Raw genomic sequence first — 19296 nt, 5'->3', positions numbered from 1 at the left:
ATCTCTGGCCTGGGAACATCCATATGTTGCAGGTGTGGCAAAAAAAAATCCTTCACTGATGTGTATGCTTTGAAGAATAAGCATTTGTATCAACAAGAGCCACGTTTCAAGTAAATTAAAAAAAAAAAAGAAATCAGAACACAATGTCTTCTTTCCATTGCTAAAATTTACATTCATGAGACTGATAAAGGCCTGCAGGCAACAATTATTAGTCAACTTTCAGTTGCTAAAAATATTTTATTAAATAACTGATAAATAGGATTTTTACAGAGCATGTTGCATAGAAAAAGGTAAAGATGTTTGTGTTCCCAGGACTTTCTAGGCCCTTTGTTGCAGAGGCTTAGTATGTCTTCAGGAACCATGCTACACAAAACTTGCTTCAAGGTTGGCTCACCTGTCTGGTGGCCGCCGATTCAGGGCAGAGCATCTCAGGGTGCTCAGGAAGAGTTAAGTTGCTGCACAAGGTTTTCAAGACATTTCAAATAATAGGCGTTTAGAGGGCTTTCTTCTGAGTTTGAGAAAGCTGAGATAGAAAAACAAGAGTTGGAAGAGTAACTTTATCATACTTAGTACTGCACTGCACTGAAGATGGACACACACAACAAACATTTGTACATGTACAGGATTATGTGTAACAAAGTTTTATTTAAATTCCTGATGTACTAGCATTATAAGAATATTTATAAATTTAATATTTACATATTAAAAATTTGTTGAATTTATATTTATTTTTAATTAATAGCCAAAGAGTATAAACAAAAAACAATATGCCTCCATGATGGGCACTATTATCTATAATCCCAAATCAATGCTCACTCTTTTTATGTACCACCTCTCCTAACACATAAACTCAATTATTCACCACCCCAGAGATGCATGGTCATAGCTAGAAACAAACCAAAAACACCCCCAAAATAAAGAAAAGCCCACAACCAAACCATTTGTAAAAAAAAAAAAAAGACTATAAAAACACAAATAACCAATAGACACAGAACAGTGCAGGAAAGAGACAGTTCACTGTCTTAGGAAAAATGAAAAATGTACTTTGAAAAGAAAACCCTGCCTCATAGCATGATTACATCACAGGGCTGAGTGGATGCAGGGGCAACAGGATCTATCCCTGGAAGACTGTAATTCAACTCCCTGAGGTTAGATCAAAGTTTTCTGTTCAAGGTCAATTCTAATTGGACCCAGTTCTTATCACCTAAGAACACACTTTAGCACAGAGGTAGCCAGTCTGTGGTACAAGAAAAAAATGACTCGGAGAAAGATCACTGACATGTTTTGAGAAACTACTACATCTTAAACCTTCATCTATTATAACATTTTATTATTAAAAAAAAAAGTTACAGTGAAAAGCATGGACCAAATATTGGTACACTCTACAATGCTTCAACAAAAAAGCTCCTCAAACTCCAGTGTAAAACATCATTGTAGAAAATGGCCATTTTACTATGAACTGTCCAAATATTTCATTAAGGAGAGAACTCAGTAAACAGCTTCCAAGTTTAATTATAATCTCTTTAATAAATAACACTTACTTTTCTTTGCTACAGAATATGCTTCATCCACTCTTCTTTTTATTGATGGATTTTTCAAAGTTGTTTTTGCCTAGAGATAATATAGAGCAATCCATTAATGAGATTTATTCCCATGGGTTTAAGAATCAGGTTAGCACAATACTAATTCTACCCCTGTTGAGTACTGTACTAAACAGGATACCAAAAAAGAGATATGCGGCTAGAGAATTCTTTCTCTACTGTCCCATGTTCTTTATTTCCCTCCCCTTTCACCTTTTCTCCTCAAATCTCAATTTGCTATTTTAAACTATGTTATCTTAGTTTCAGTATTTCATTATTTCCTCAAACCACAGAATTTGGATCCAGGATATGAAATATTATCAGTCGGTAAGTTGGTCAAACAAGTATTTACTGAGGGACTCTAATATGCCCATACTGGGGTAAGCCCTGGGGACACAGAGATGAGGACAGGCGCAGCCTCTGTCCTCATGTGCACTGACAGCAGCCACAGGGAGAGCAAGCAGCCCAGACCAGGGCTGGCCAGAGGAGCAAGCACCATTTGAGGGAGAAAGGCTGTCTCTCCTAATACTGTCACTTGGCCCTGACTTAATCACTAAGAGCACACAGGCATTTCTCTTAGAGGGAGACTAAAAGAAGGCCAGGCAGAGGCCAAAGAAAGACCAGACGTGAGCCCCACCTGCCGGGTAATCTCCTGGGGCCAGCCCTGTGCTGCAGCCTCACCAGAACTGAACTTCCCTCAACCCCAGTGGTGACCTGTGCTAGAGAAAGGGGAATCTCACACCTGGATAAAACTTCACTGTTTGGTCTGATTTCAAGATGAACCTTCCCTTGACTTGTCTTTGAGAAGAAACAATTTATACTAACATTGTACCAATACGTAAAATCAAGTTATATTAACAAGGAAAATTCACTCAAGAGAGAGACACTGTGAACTGAGACACCTCCTACTGAAATGATTAAATGGAAAATGTCAAATGACAGTTAACTAATGATATGAATGCACAAAGGCAACACTGTCTCTGACCTCGAGTCTTCCTGGCTGATGCTTCTCTGACGTCCCAGAGGCTTGGTGTTTGCCTCCCAGGGACAAGGATTTTAAAAACTGACCTTTTGGTAATTGTGAATCAGAGCCCAAAGCGCAGCTGCTCCAATCCTCTGAGCACTTTGATTCTCACTTTCCAGACAGGCAGCTAGCAGGCTAATGACTTTTTCTAATAATAAATACATTAAAACAAAAAAGTTCAGTCTCACTACAATGTATTCATATCTTGGACTAGTCAGATACCCCCTTTTTATTCATCAGAATACATACAAAGTTGACAAAAACAATCTTTTATACCACGTGGTATGTGGGAGAACAACCTCAAAACAAACTTTTCACATCAGGCACAGAACCTTCATGGAAGCCACTGTTGCTTAATGTTTTTGGCCCTAATTCAACAAAGGCCCATTCATTTAAAGATATCAACAGTGCAGGGAGTTCCTGTCATGGTCGGTGGTTAACAAATCTGACTAGGAATCATGAGGTTGAGGGTTCGATCCCTGGCCTCGCTTAGTGGGTTAAGGATCCAGTGTTGCCGTGAGCTGTGGTGTAGGTTGTAGATGCGGCTCAGATGCAGCGTTGCTGTGGCTCTGGCATAGGCTGGTGGCTACAGCTCCAATTAGACCCCTAGCCTGGGAACCTCCATGTGCTGCGGGTGCAGCCCTAGAAAAAGACAAAAAAAAAAAAGAAAGAAAGAAAGGTATCAACAGTGCAGAAATATATAATTACACAATGAGTCATGTTAATGAGTTGTTCAATCAGAGTTCACATTTTTGCATGCCAAAAAAGTTTTTGCACTTATGATAAATTATAAAGACATTCTATAAACATATCAATACCATAGGCTACCATATAAAATGATAATCAAGAAATATCATATCGGTTAAGGCTTTTAAGAAGGCACTAAACATTTTAAAGGAATGTGTGTATATGTGTAAAAAAATTATTTAAAGGCATAACAACACATAAGATAGGCCCTCTTTGTGCAAAGCCAGCCAGAGTATGAAATGAAAACTTAGAAATTATCCACAGCAGCCTACTCACTTTAAAGAAGTAGAGAAGTCTAGCCCCAAGGACACAGCCTTTGTGCTTCAGAAAAATACATGAATCTATTTTATTACTTTATATACCATTAAATTCTATCAAATGATTTTTCCACTAAAATGTGTGATTTAAAAAGCACACTGCATTCTTTAGGGTGAAACACTTGTTATTGGGAACCTTCTCTATGCATTAACCACTCGCACCCAACTGAATGCACTAAACTGTGCGGTCTAACAAGCTAGCCAACAGCCGCATGTGGCTAATGCGACTAACAAATTGAATATTTTAATTAATTTACATTTAAACATCTATTAGTGGCTTATTATCATACTCAACAGTGAGGTCTTACACGGTTTTTTTTTTCCAAACCTTTCAATTTTTCAGTTTCCTATTTCCTGCAAATACTTTCAAATTTGTCATTTATTTAACTAAATATGGTATAATTAAAGTCTTTTTCAAATCTGTGTTTTATAATTCCAACATCTGAAGTCTAGGCAGATAAGTTGGTATTTTTCCCCTTGCTGGTTCTCACTCATGTTGCCCTGTTTCCTTGGTCATCTTTTAACTGTGTACTGGCTAATGCTTTTGAAAAATTATTTGTAGGGGTTCCCTGAGGCTTAGTATGAACTTGTCCTCCATCCATCAAAGGGCAGTTTGCTTCTGCTAAGACCCCAGCGGCACTGTCAATCAAAGATCAGCTCCAACCAAGGTCACAGGCCACTTAGTCCATGCGCGGAGCTGTGAGAGTGGTCTGTGGTGCTCATCCTCATACCTCACCTGTTTTTCTTTTCTTTGTAGTCACCTGGATGAGGTTTGGGTATCAATTTAATTCTGATTCATCCTTTTATAAGAGGTTAGCTCTTTGGGATTCTAGCTTAACACCTGCAGGATGGTCCACAAGACTCCTGGGTCCTGACATCTCACACTTGACCAGACAGAAGCCCAGGCGTACAGGGCTGGCAAATGCCCTTGGAACAAAAGAGACTTCTACAAACTTCTTACCTCTCTTTAATCAAAATTGACCTGGAAGTTTCCCATTATCTTTTCAGTTCTTCGGTTTTTTAAGTGAATTTTCATGTACCTTATTTATCTAGTAAGTTTTTGTTCAAAGGAGATCTAGCCTGGCATAACCAGAAACAAGGAGTCCTCTGGATCTGCTTTTCCCAGCAGAGTCGAGCCCCACTGCCCACTATTCTTCTGACCATCTAAATCCGATGTCTGGGTGCTACTAGACCAGCCATGCCACCTTACCAGCCATGCCACCTTATGTTCAAGCTGATGGATTCTGCCAAGCACCTCCCTCTGGATTCCCCAGGTGGAAATGAAGGCGACCCTGTGACGCGCCCGTATAGAAACTGCACAGTTGCTGCCCCCACCCCTGCCCTGAAGGCCCCTGATCTCATATCTGTGGGGTTGGGAAGCTCTTTCTTATCAAAAGTTTGTCCATTAGGTACTGGAGGAGAATGAATGCTAATACAATGAAATGCTTAAAAATAAATCCTGAGTGATCCAGAAATGGGAAAAGCAGATTCTCCTTCAGTTCCCTAAAGCTTGTCCTCTTACCCTCTCAGTAATAAAACTGCAGTTGGCAGTCCCCAGAGAAGAAACTTCCTCTGAGAAAGGTGAAGAGCTGACAGTTGAGAGCGGGACTGGGAACAGATACTGCACACAGGCTGTCTCACTGCCCTGTGAGGCAGCACCTATGGTCATCTGCACTTTACAACTGTGAAGACAGGGAGACACAGTGAAGGAGGAAGGAAACCTGGAAACAAAACCACCGAAGCCCCACCCCGACACCCTCCCCCACGGCAGCCACACAGATTCTATGGAAGGGCCATGGGAGTGCAAATCCATAGTTAATTTAGGTAAGTTAAAGGCTGGCTAAGCTTCTAAAATCTTACCCTGCAATTCTAGCAATTCGATAATTATCAGAAAAAAAGAAGAGCAGCTATACACAACAGACTGTAAGGGAATCCTTTCTATGTGTCATAGAAAAACACCTCTGAGAAAAGATTAAGTGAAAAACATGGAAGGAAAAGAAAATCAATACAACTCTAGCATCTTTCATGTACCATGAACAGTGCTCAGCACTTTAAGTGTTAAAAACTGATTTCTACCAGAATTAAGAAAGGAGATAGTATTTTTATAGAAGCTGCCTCAGGTGAGGCTGGAGTGAGCACACAGGGACTTGGCTCCTGGTACCAGGTGTGAGGGTCTAGAGCCCACCTCTTTTTTTTTTTTTTTTTTTTTTTTAATGATAACATGTCTCCTTTTGGGTCCTGAACTCTCCCGCCTGCTCAGCATCTCCCTCCATCATCACATACCCACCAGTGCTCACTGGCAACAGGCACGATTCTAGCTGCTGTCATAAACATGAACAAAAGACGCAAAACGCCTCTGATCTGTAAAAGCTCATGTTTCTAGTGTGGGCAGATGAGGAATACACAGATACATACAGAAAATACACAGTACATCACCTGGTGATAACTATGGAGAAAAATAAAACAGGGAAAGGAGGCAGAGAATAAGGGAGGGGGAGGCAGGAAGAAGGGATTACAAGGAGAACAGGCTGGTCTGGAGAGGCTCCATGGACATCCTCCTCCATGCCACCACCACCCCACCCCTGATCCAGTATGCCCTTCAGGGAGACTCCAGGCAATGCCTTGAGGGCTGGAGTCATGCCTAATTCCTGCAGCCTCTGCCTCCCACAGCGCCTTGGACACAGTGGGTGTTTAATGAATACCTTGTGAATTATTTATAAAACTATTTTGTGTTTTAGCCTGAATGGAACACTCTATGAATAACCACACATATACATGGATGCACATGTCTGTGTGTGTGGTGAACAATGAGAATACTCACCATTGGCCAGGATCTTGGGCTTATTGGCAGGATTGAAGCAAATGTTATGAAAAATAAGAAGGGGTATATAAGGGCTGCTCCTATGCTTGAATTTGCTCATTTCTGTGAGTAAGTCCAAGCAGCCCTCAAGCCTCAGAATCATTTGTTGCCCATCTTCTCCAAATGATATATTCAGGAGTAACTTCAACCAAAGAACGGTCACATTACTGAGATGTTTATTTCCTCCTTTTGGCAATGTTAGAGATAGAAAGTTCTGTAAGAAGTTACTCTGTGGATAAATAGAGAGAATATTATTTTCTTTCTGAGTCTTCATTATTTTCCTAGTCCCTTAGAAACCAATTAACTAGCATTCTGCTCTTCTTTTCCCCAACTTTAATTTTTCCTTCCTCCAAATACCTTCCAAATATGCCATCTACATTGTTTTCAGGTATAAGTGAAAAAATTAAGGAAAACCAAATAGTACTTAAATTTTAATTCTTACTAATCCTTTCCTGATGATGGATAAAGTAACTATAGTCAACTCTTAATTATTTAGGAATGATAATTCAGTTTAGGGATTATTTCAGGCTTCTTCAAATTTCTCTTTCTGTCTGCCTTCTAGAAATTCTGCTACTCATTAAAAGATATCTTACGGGGAGGGAAAATCAACAAAGCCCAGAACACTCTTGGACACCAGTTAACAACTCTGGTGGCACTGAGGCTATGTGAATCTTTATAACTATAGGTGTTTTTTTTGGTTTGTTTGTTTTAAAAAAAGCAAAACAAAACTACGATACATCTTATAATCACTTTACCCCAGCTGCTTATCATTAAGGATGTTTTCTCATGACTACATGTCATTCTAGTAAGTTTATGAATGAGAAATCTCCATTACTTGAACTGTCAGAGTCATTTCAACCTCCAAATGAAACTCCTTTCATAAAACTGCACCAAACCCTTCATTATGTGAATGATAATAATATATTGCTAGAATAATCTATATGCAAACAAGGAAAGAAAGCATGAACGGATTATATCAAGAAGAAGCCCAAAGGAGTTCCCTGGTGGCCTAATGGTTAAGGACTTGGCATTGTCACTGCTGTGGCTCATGTACAATCCCAGGAACTTCTGTATGCTGTAGCCATAGCTTAAAAAAAAAAAAAAGCAGCAGCAGCAGCAGTAACAGCCCAAGAGAATATGGGAGTCATAGTCAGCTAGACACTTTGATCAGAATGCAGCAGAAATAAGATCACTTAAATTTCACAACTGTCCAGAATATCTCATCTCTCTCCCTATTTAACTACTGACTCTGGCTTATTTCTTTAGTTTCCCTACACCAAAATCAAGATTTTGCTGTGAATCTATAAAATAAATATAACACTTTTATTTAAAAAGACTCTAAGAATGAAACAAGCTACAGAAATGTCAGCAGCACCACCCAAGCAATAAGTAAACTGTAAAACTACCTCCCACTTTGCACTGCATTTGCCATCATCACATCTGCTTCCTATCTCTCAGCACAAATTAATGCTTCTTAGATTCATCCCTTGCCTCTCCCATTCAGCTAGATGCTGCCATGATCTCGGAGCTTTGGGGGTGATCACGGTGAAAAATATATGGCAGTGCTTTAAAGTGTAATATGCTATGGACATCCCTTCTTTTTGTTGGTCCTAAAGCTGCTCTTAGACAATTTCCTACTCCAGACAGAATGCAAAGAAACAGGCCATGGCAGAGAGAAAGCATATTTTAGAATCTTAGTTTACAACAGCATTAGCTACATTTTCTATTAATGATAGATGAGTTATCGGAGGTGTAAATGAAAGTGTCCCGGGCTTGTCATAACAACACAGCAGAAGACGACTCAGAGGATTCCTGATGAGCACAGAGGAGGGCAACTTGATTGATCTGCACCTGAAATGGAGTCTTATAACACTTATATCAAAACATGCTTCAATATCCAAATCATAGACTAAAATTTCTTTACATGAAGAAACTGAAGTTTAAGATAGAATTAAGTTCCACTCAATCACACATTAGCTCCAAATCAGCACTTGCATTCCATTTGGGAGTTCCTATTTTGGTTCCTACCAGTGTGCTCTATAAGGAGTTGGCAGAAAGCACTGCTCCCCACCCCCAGCCCATGCTCTCACATATGTGGAAGGATGATGACCACAAAAATCCAGTTCAGGATGACTTCACACACACACACACACACACACACACACGAAGCAAATATCCAGCCATGTGTTGGTAAATAAACAGCTGAGGGTCCCTGATTTTCATGGTGTGAATACTCTCATTATGGCTGATGTCAAGATATCACTATGACATCAGCTGGCTTGCAAAATTCCTGAAAATTAATGACACTCATGAGCCAACATGAGTTAGCTCCAATATACCGCTGAAAAGATCTTTCTTTAGTAAAACTGCTATTTATTTAGAGGTTGCACTCAAAGTATTTTTTTTTTTTTTTGAGGGGGGTTTGGGGAGATGACATAGTAGAGGAAAAGACTCAGTTTTTAGGAATGCTGTCTAATTTTGCAATTTATCTTGACATTCATGTGAATGAAGCACTCAAATTACCATGTAATAGTAAATCACAGAAAATCTGATCATGCTCAAACTTTAATTGATCTTCCAAATTAGGGATTCTGCCTATATACATCTAAATATAGTCTAACTGAACATGTGTACTAGATTTTGCTTAAATCAGTTCAATCCTTTTTAAAGTGCCCTAAGTTAAAACCAGTTTTGGCTTGGGAGCCCCAGAGGACTAAAAAAATCACCTATATGCCATAAAGAAGTTAGGTCTAACCTGGGAAAAGGGGGTTGTGGGTTCATAAATGATTTGGCAATGTAAATTGAACTGAAACTATTACTGCTCAATTTGGTCTGCTTGAAGACCAATATATTACTTTTATGATCTCAAATAAATGTAAGACAGCTGTCTTTCTAAAACCATCATTTTTGAGAGAGATAAAAGACAATCTCAAAGCTAAGAAGATACACTAAAAGGAAATGGTTATATTCTAGTTTCATGTATCATCTATCAACTGGCTTTAAACAAAATGAACCTCCTTATCCTTTTACAATTCTTTAAAACAAAATACCTTGAAATCAGAATAAATTAACCCTAGAAACAGAGTTCTAGACTTTTTACACACGTCCTTGGTTATTTTATTGAGTCTCTTTTTTATGACTGGAAGAAGAGTTTAAGTACTCACCTTTTGAATTACCCCTTTACAGTCATGAGACAAGGCCAGGTTCGAGAGAAACATAAAAACCAACTGCTGGACTGAGGCGTTCTCCAGAGGCACCTGGGCAGCCAACTTCAGGATACACAGCATCAGGGAGCTACTGGGGGCCCCTCGGTGTGCAGCTGGAGCAGAATACTGTCCAAAACTGGACCAACAGAGAGAACTGCAACCTTGAAAAACAGCAGCCCATCACAACATCATCTCACTTCTTGGTTTAGTTAAACAATCTGAGTGGTAAAGCATGTCTGTCTGTCAAGTGACTTGGCCATTAACCTATGAACCATAATAACAGAAAGGCTAGTACCAATGTCTATTCAATCTAATGGATTGAGGGCCTGATGATCTCGATAGCATTTTTAACAATGCTATGGTCTAATGCCTCCATTTCACAGAAGAAAAAAAAAAATGAGGAACAAACACAACAATCCTGGAGTGATAGGACAAATGCTACTAGCCATATATGTTAGATGATGTCTCAGAGCTCAGGTGTCAGTGACTTGCTCAAGGTCACACAGTTCATAAGCAGAAAGGGCCAGTTGTGGCATCAGCTGGTTTTCCAGGGTCCAACATATCCTCAGTAAATTAAAAAACCATACAGGATTTATCAAGGGAGAAAAATAATCATAAAAGAATTAGAAGTGAATTTTTATTGTATTGTAATGTAAATGTAATTACTTGTAAAAGTCCATGCAAAGAGACCAGCTTAAGTATAACTAGATCACTAGATCAAATCAAATACATTCTGCAAAATAAACTCATAAAAGGCAAGTAAACACAAATAAATATACTGATCTCTCTTGTACTCACACTACATACCTGTATCCATATACGAAGGCATCCATTAATGTTATAAAAAACTATCACTAAATGATGCAAGTTTGCTTGGAACAAACAAGACAGAAAAATAAAAGCTTCTTCCTCAATTTTTCCACAGTCTAGGGGTTCCCATTGTGGTGCAGTGGAAACGAATCCGACTAGTAACCATGAGGTTGCAGGTTCAATCCCTGGCCTCACTCAGTGGTTAAGGATCCGGTGTTGCTGTGAGCTATGGTGTAGGTTGAAGACATGGCTTGGATCCCACATTGCTGTGGCTGTGGTGTAGGCTGGCAGATGTGGCTCCATTTCAGCCCCTGGCCTGGGAACTTCCATATGCCGCTAATGCGGCCCTTAAAAAAAAAAAAAAAAAAAAGAACCACAGTCTAATATATATAACAATTTTAAGTATAAAAGTTACACAGATCATAGTTTCAAAAGATTTAAATTTAAACTATGTTTCTTTTGCTCAATATTTTACAATAGATTCTTTTCTCCCCCTCACTTCCTTAAACCCTAAATTAAGGAGTGAAGGGTGGGGTAAAGAAGGACCATGTGCAAAGGCCATACTTCAGAGATAGCTATGCTACGCTGGTCATGCTGCTGGAGGTGGGCTGGGAGGGGCAGTGAAACAGACTGTCCCAACTGAAGTGAGAATGGGAAAGTCAAGAGCAGCAGAGGGAAAACAGGGATGACCTGTCCTGCAGTGTCCTCCACACACAACAGTATGTTCAGGACTCAAGAGCTTGAAGGTCTGCTCATATCTGATGTCCCCAGAGACTAGCTGAGTCGGGGACTGGAATGGGCAGCTCCGGGGTGGAGGCCGTGGTCAGACTATCAGGGAAAGAGCACCCTCACACACTGGTGACTACAAAGGATATGAACTGTTCCCTGTCCCTATTCTTTCTCCACACATCTTCTGATATTTGGGGCATCCAGTTGCCAAACTGCTGAACATTGCTAGGAAAAGCATGCAAACTTCACACTTGCTGACTAAACCTTAAATCTATGACCCTAAGTTTACATGGAAAATTCACAATGCCTGCAATCCTCCCTCGCTTCCCTCCACATGCAGGAACAGCTATTTCACACCTTCTCCCTCCCAGACCCCGTCACTTGCCTTTGTGCACTGAGTTGTTGGCCTCTAACAAGGCAGGGGCCATGGGAGGCTCACAGTAAAATGGCCCATGGGAGGCTCACAGTAAAATGTTTTATTCAGTGAATGAATGAAAGAGGCACCACCTGTGACCAAAATACCTTTCATCATGCCAGCCTCCTGCTCTAGAACTATAAAACTTTTACCCTTTACCCTGTTTTTAAGGTCTTCCATCATAATTTTCACTTTCTCAATTTTCCTATTAAATTCAATATTCTATTGCCATATAATCAGGACAGTTTCTCCCTCTCTATTCCCTGTGCTAATGACTCTTCCCATCTCATCAAACATGCACTAAAATATCTGTTGTTCTTATAATACCTATAAGAAAGCCAACCTCTAGCCAACCTACCACCAAATAAGTAGAAGAAATACTTCAAAATATAATTCATTTTTACGCTTTAATGACATTACATAAAGTTAGTATTTTAGTATAGTATTGAAAGGCAGCATGGTTCCATTTACCGTTTGGAAAATTTGCAGTATAGACACAAAGCAGCTGCAGGGCAATTTGCATCAGTGAATCATCCATCAAAAGCCAAGGCCAGAGAGAGTGCAAGACAGGGATAAGCTGAGCTTCAAGAGCTGCTTCCTGTGTGGGAAGGAAAACAGGGGCAGCATTAGTCTGAATATATGAAAATGTAAAATTAAAATCAAGTCCAAAAAAACTGTCACCAACATGAGATAAGACTGAATTTATCTTTATTCTGATTCGAGTGAGCTGGTGTCAGAATTCCGTGGTCACTTAGCACCTTGCAGCCAGCACTGCACTGACCATGAGCCCTACCAGTCTCACAAAGTCCCTCCACACTGGGTGGGGGCAGGATATGAAACTCAGGTGAGAAATGTAGAAAGCCAGCTTCTGAACATGTAAATTAAGCAAGACAGTAAGATCTCACTATATTGAGTAAATTCTTGTAAATGCTGTGATGTGGTTAAGACATGGGATTTTCTGGTTAAGGAAAGATTCTGATCAACTCTGAGTTTTCCCCTCTGCCCTCTCTCCCTGAGTGCAAGTGTGTGTATATAAATCTAGTGTGTGTGGATAGATAGGATAGATCCAGAAGTGGTTACTGTTTTTAAATATTTTGACCATGATAAGATTCAGCCAAAATATTATGCTAAATCAATGATTCTTAAGTAACTCTTAGTTTTTATTGCAAAGATGAGTTACCACTGGGACACTATTATAGATAAAATAGAACTATTGGCAGTACATGCAGCAATTTTTTTTTTTTTTTTTGCCATTTCTTGGGCCGCTCCTGCGGCATATGGAGGTTCCCAGGCTAGGGGTCTAATCGGAACTGTAGCTGCCAGCCTACACCAGAGCCACAGCAACACAGGATCCAAGCCGTGTCTGCAACCTACACCACAGCTCACGGCAACGCCAGATCGGATCGTTAACCACTGCGCCACGACGGGAACTCCAACAGCAATTTTTTTTTTGTCTTTTGTCTTTTTGTTGTTGTTGTTGTTGTTGTTGTTGCTATTTCTTGGGCCGCTCCCGCGGCATATGGAGGTTCCCAGGCTAGAGGTTGAATTGGAGCTGGAGCCACCGGCCTACGCCAGAGCCACAGCAACGCGGGATCCGAGCCGCGTCTGCAACCTACACCACAGCTCACGGCAACGCCGGATTGTTAACCCACTGAGCAAGGGCAGGGACCAAACCCGAAACCTCATGGTTCCTAGTCGGATTCGTTAACCACTGCGCCACGACGGGAACTCCCCAACAGCAATTTTTTTAATGAGCAAAATTACCAGGCAATTTGTAGACCCACGTGAACACATGTAGGCAGTCATATAAATTCACAAACCCTACATGGTTTTATGCACTATTAATGGCAGAGGAGAGCAGGGAATTATTCCCAGTGTTATTCCCAGGCTCCCCACTCCATGTAAACCCAGAAAACAGCCCTCTGCAGCAGGCGCCTGGCTCACTGTCACAGACCTAGGCTTTAGCTACATACTCTCTTGGGAAATTTTAACAGTAGTCATGGCTACAAACACTATCTATACACTAATAACTCCTAAGATCCCCAATCTATGTTGCCCCTTAGAGCTGCAGACCCATGTAATCCACTAGTTACCAGCCATCTTCCACCCTAGAGCCCCAAAGACACTTAACATTAAGATGTGCAAAGCCAACGTCAGGACCTCTTATGGCCATGCTCTGCTGTTATGCATGTTGTGTTAGGCTTGAGCATGGAAGTCATTTCTATACCTCTCCTATTTCCCCTCAGTACCTCAATTTGCTCCCCACCCTCCTTCCCCTTTCCACCTGCCCGGCTAAGGTCTGGTCACCTCCTGCCTGACCAGCACAGTCCTCACCTCTAACCCTGCCTACTATTCCATTCATTTACCTCACATCCCCTGTGCTCTTCCTGGTATGAAAACTCCCCAACATCACACATATTCAAACACCAGGGAGAGGTGGGCATGGGCGACATGGCGAATCACAAGAGTGACCGATAATTTAGTAATGGGAGTGTGTCATACACCCCAGGTAAGTTGGAACAGAAAATGAAATTTAGAACCTTTGCCCTATAGAACTACATTTATATCTAAGAGTATTCTACATATTCTTCTTCGGATTTATTCCTTATTAAACAACTTGGAAATACAGAAGTGCTTTGACTTATTGAGAAATTACACTTTCATGGTTGCCTAATGTGTTATAAATGTGAACAAAATATTTATACCCAGTACCCCGATGAGCATCTCATAAATCTACAAGCAGGTCCTTCCTGGAAAGCAAGCCTGAGTATCCCCTGACTGAGGTGTCATGGATGAACACTATTGCATTCAGTCACAAGGACACTCCTGAGCATAAAGGATCAGAATTTTAGTAAAGCACACCTCTATTTGCCATAAAACATTTGTACATTGGGAATTTCAATGAAATATATCAATACTTAATGCCCTTAAGTTGCTCTGAAATGTCAATTGTCAGTCATGTGTCTTAAACAAATTATTTCATACAGTTTAAGGAATATGTGTTTAAGATGTTTACTTTCCAGATACAGTGTATTTTTTCCAGTTTTGTCACAAGTAAGAAAAAATAAGTAAGAAAATTTTAAGAAAGCTTCTATAATTTATCTTTGTCTTACTCACTTTCCATAGCATTTGTTTGAAAGACAGTGCTTCAAAAGTGTCATATCACTGTGACAAAGAAAATCAAAGTGTTCAAGATGCTATGTCCTGTACAACACCAATGTTCTGTTTTATTTATTTATTTAGTTGTTGTTGTTGTTGCTATTTCTTGGGCCGCTCCCGCGGCATATGGAGGTTCCCAGGCTAGGGGTCGAATCGGAGCTGGAGCCACCGGCCTACGCCAGAGCCACAGCAACGCGGGATCCGAGCCACGTCTGCAACCTACACCACAGCTCACGGCAACGCTGGATCGTTAACCCACTGAGCAAGGGCAGGGAGCGAACCCGCAACCTCATGGTTCCTAGTCGGATTCGTTAACCACTGCGCCACGACAGGAACTCCCAATGTTCTGTTTTAAATGATAGCATTAATGTTCACAGAGCAAAATATCTCACTGGTTCCCCACCCAACAGAGGGGCTGAGGCAAGCAGAGCTAGAAATGGAGAACCTCCGTGATACAAAAAGGTCCACATTTGGCAACAGCAAGAAGCCTTTTCACATCTGAAGTGAAGATAAGACACACTCATCTTCTTCCCTATGGATACAGACACCTCCATGTATCCCCCTGGACAGCTGTCTGACAGATGTCTTTGAAAAAGTCCTGCTTTAGAAAACATACATAGCCATTCAATCCATTTTAGTAAAAAAAACAACTGAAATGGCTAATAGTAGACAAAAAAGAGGCTCAAATTCAGCTGCCTGAAATCAGGGTTCCAGTGATAAAGTTAAAATGCTGACATAAACAAGAATAGTCATCAGGGTTGAAGAACAAGATTAGGTCCATCCATTTCTGAGAATCAACATAGGGCTTATGACCAACTGTGTATCTAAAAAAAAAAAAAAAATTCAAAGAACCTTCCATTTTCCCTAATTATCTCATATAAAAATTAAACTGTTTAATGCCAGCACTGCTATAAAAATTTTCAGAAGCTCTACTTACTTTACATTCTTCATTTTGATAAAGACAGTTTCTTAGGAGCTGCATGGCAATGCTTAACTCTTTAACAAAACCATCCTCCTGTTTAAAAAAAAAAGCAGTTGAAAAATGTGAACGACAATGGCACATCTCACTTCTTATAGTAAGAATCCCTTCTCCTCTGGGCCATACTACAGTGTAGCTATGCTCTCACTGGGCCTGACCACCATAACTTTGAAGCTACTGACAAGTTAATGATCTCTGAAAGACGACCACATCTCAAGAAGCATGTCTACCACAAAAAAAGCTATTCCTATTCTATCAAGCATAGAGGAAGTGAGATATATAATAAGCTTCATGTTTCATCTCAATAAAGTGAAGCAGGTACTGGCTGATTTTCAACTGTATCAGGTATTGGCTGACTTTCTCAATGATGAAGTAAAGGGCCTTCGCCTAAAGGGGAAAAAGGAAGAGAGGCAAGAAAAGAAAGTGAAAAACATATAAGCCCCTGGATCAATGAAATCACCAGATAAGGTTTTTTTCTTGGTTTCTTATCAAACGCAGTAGAAGCCAGTTATTAAACAGACCACCACAATGGTCTTGGATATACATATATTTATATTTATAAATACACACACATGTATTCATTTTCTTGATAAGCCTGTGTGGCAGAACTTTTTAACCATAGGTTTTACTAGTAACCATTGCTATTATATAAAAACCATGTTATTTCCAATAGCTGAGATATGAAAACAACCTAAGCGATCATTGAGAGATGAATGGATAGAGAAAATGTATATATACACACATATATATACACACATATATATAGATAGATAATGGAATATTATACATATATATAATGGAATATTACTTGGCCACAATAAAAGATGAAATCTTGCCATCTGCAACAACATGGAAGGGCCTTGAGAGTCCTAAGTTAAATAAGTCAGACAGAGAAAGACAAATACTGCATGATTTCATTCAAATCTGGAATATTAAAAAAAAAAATGAGCAAACACAAAGGCTAGAGTAGTGATTACCAGAAGGGAAGGTGTAATGGGGAGGGTAAAAGGGGTAAAGGGAGTCAACTGTATAGTGACAGAAATAAACTGAATTTTTGGTGGTGAGTATGGTATAGTGTACACAGAAGTAGAAATACAATGTTGTACACATGAAACTTTTGTCTTTTTAAAGCCGCAACTATAGCACATGGAGGTTCCCAGGCTAGGGGTCGAATCAGAGCTATAGCCACTGGCCTATGCCACAGCCACAGCAATGCCAGATCCAAGCTGTGTCTGTGACCAACACCACAGCTCATGGCAATGCCAGATCCTTAACCCAATGAGAGAGGCCAGGATAGAACCTGAGTCTTCATGGATACTAGTTCAGTTTGCTAACCACTGAGCCACAACGGGACCTCCCAAATGAAATTTATATAATGTTATAAACCAATGTTATCCGAGTACAAAATAAATTTTTTTAAAAACCTACATCATTAAGTTTACAATGAACACGCAGTTTGAATATGAGTCCAGCAGACTCAGTGCTAGAAGGAGATATTCAGAAGTCATGAGAGGAAATAAACATAGATTAGGAAGACCAGCTCTGCATTGCCCAGATATGGGGAAACACTGGCTTTACCCATTACTAGTTATATGACTGTGCTCTCATGAGTGTACAGGGAGAAATAAGTGTGAAATATTTAGTGCAGTGCTGGGCATACAGAAAACACTCAGTAAGTTATCTCATTCCCAGTGAACCTATGCTCACTTTGAGAGGAAGATTTTCTTTTTGTAGTATAAAAAATGTATCATCCACACTCCAAAATGCTTGCAACAATGATATATATAATATATATATGCCTCATTTACAAATCTTCAAGGGAAAACTAAGACACTAAGACATATACAAAAATCCCAAACTGAAACTTGCCAATATAGAAATCACATTAACTATTTGGTCTGTTTCTTCTAAAACAGACATTCATTTCAAACAAACATTGGTGTCATTTATAAGCACAAGGACACTAGAGAGACTGTCTCTACATATGGCCATTTGTGTCTCCCAGAATTTTAGAACCTGTCACCTTTTTCTTCAGGGCTGCCCTCCCAGGCCTCAGAGAATCCAGGTTCAGCTGTGCATGAATGTGCTTCATTCGCTCCACGCAGCTGTCTATCAGGTGGGCTGAAAGACCAAAATCTGAAGCAATCAAAAGGATATTCCATTTCCAAATAAGCTAAAACTACATAACAATCAAATTCTCAAAAAATAACATTTTGTTTCCAACCAACTTCATTTTTGCATTTTCAGTGACAGATTAATAAATTACAGGATAAAAACATAGGAGAACTAAACGGTAAAGCCCACTTCTTATTTTGTACAATACTTCCCACATCTCATTTATGTTGGAGGCATGCAGTTTGTTTCAGTAGCAAAGTCGCAACTCAAATCAGTGGGGCTTGATGTGCTGCTCTTCTCTTTCAACTCTAAGACCTTATCCCAGTTGAAAAATTATGAACTTTTAGAAGGAAATTTATGTGAAAATATACGGTCATCTAATGTGGTTGTTATGACTATCAAAACTATGTTTTCTACATGTGTACAATACATGATTGTGGTTAATTATGTAATATTATGAATCTGAGTGATGTGCTACTTTTAAAGCTTCTCTAATATTTAGACATAGATTCTCTAGAGTGAGAATCATTACACAAGAAATAAACTACACATGTAATCTTTTCATTTTAAAAGTTATGCATGTTTACTACATTTCTGTATAAGAAAAAAAAAATACTATTTTTTTTAGTGACCCTAAGAGTTTAAGTTCTTTACCCTCTGAGTCCAAAGAAAATTAAAACAAATACGCAGTAAAATATATGAATTGAAAACATGCCATAAAAACAGCTGATGTGTAGGTGGCTCACCCTTCAAAGCATGTTTCTGTGCTCTTCTACTGACAGCCAGAAGAGACATCAATGCATTTGCAGCAACTCTTTTCAGGATATCTTTGGAGGATTTTCCTTCATAGCACTGCAAAAGATATAAATCAAATTACCTTCAAGAAAAACTTAAGCTGGAGCAAAATGGCTGTGAATAAAAGATGTGTCCTTTTTTTTTTTTTTTTGCTATTGTTAGTTTTCAATTATTCCATGAAAGTCACTGGAATTTGATAAATCATTTAAGATTTGAGAATGCTCTATGTGGATAAGACTAAATAAGATTTTTATAAGATGGAAAAGACCACCAATCATTCTCAAAGACTTGCCATCTAAAGAAAGAAGCTACCTTTAATATTAACACATAGCAAGTTCATGTACTTAATCAAATTCACCAGGAAATATATTTAACATATTTAAAAGGGCCCTTGGAAAAACTGCAGAATTGGAGAACTGTCATCAAATTCCTCCGTTCTTCTTCTTGAGATACATTCTGCTCCTTTAATTTCTACCCAACATAATCCTGTATCTCAGGTGGTTTGGTTCTTTCCATTTTTTATTTCTATAGTAATATTAACCTGTCATATCATGCTCTTC

The 19296-nt window shown here is 39.5% G+C and overlaps 1 protein-coding gene across 4 annotated transcripts in view; it reads right to left on the bottom strand.

Annotated features, from left to right (window-relative positions):
* Positions 1 to 217: 217 nt before the first annotated feature.
* Positions 218 to 19296, bottom strand: part of RTTN (rotatin) — a 146815-nt gene continuing 127736 nt past the window's right edge. For 2 of the 4 annotated variants that reach the window (XM_047766974.1, XM_047766976.1), the window contains exons 41-49: positions 18688 to 18793; positions 17850 to 17947; positions 15785 to 15862; positions 12160 to 12286; positions 9693 to 9895; positions 6490 to 6757; positions 2649 to 2752; positions 1542 to 1611; positions 218 to 523 (exon numbers count right to left, since the gene is read on the bottom strand). In XM_047766974.1, the coding sequence (XP_047622930.1) occupies positions 438 to 523; positions 1542 to 1611; positions 2649 to 2752; positions 6490 to 6757; positions 9693 to 9895; positions 12160 to 12286; positions 15785 to 15862; positions 17850 to 17947; positions 18688 to 18793 (1140 nt within the window). In that variant the 3' untranslated portion in view covers positions 218 to 437. Of the gene's footprint in view, positions 524 to 1541; positions 1612 to 2648; positions 2753 to 6489; positions 6758 to 9692; positions 9896 to 12159; positions 12287 to 15784; positions 15863 to 17849; positions 17963 to 18687; positions 18794 to 19296 lie in introns of all 4 variants that reach the window. The other 2 variants (XM_047766973.1, XM_047766975.1) reach the window with 1 other exon arrangement.

This window comes from Phacochoerus africanus, chromosome 2 (genome assembly GCF_016906955.1).
Source record: "Phacochoerus africanus isolate WHEZ1 chromosome 2, ROS_Pafr_v1, whole genome shotgun sequence".
NCBI lineage: Eukaryota > Metazoa > Chordata > Mammalia > Artiodactyla > Suidae > Phacochoerus > Phacochoerus africanus.
The sequence above is the reverse complement of the archived record's forward strand: the minus strand, read 5'-3'. Positions and strand labels throughout refer to the sequence as shown.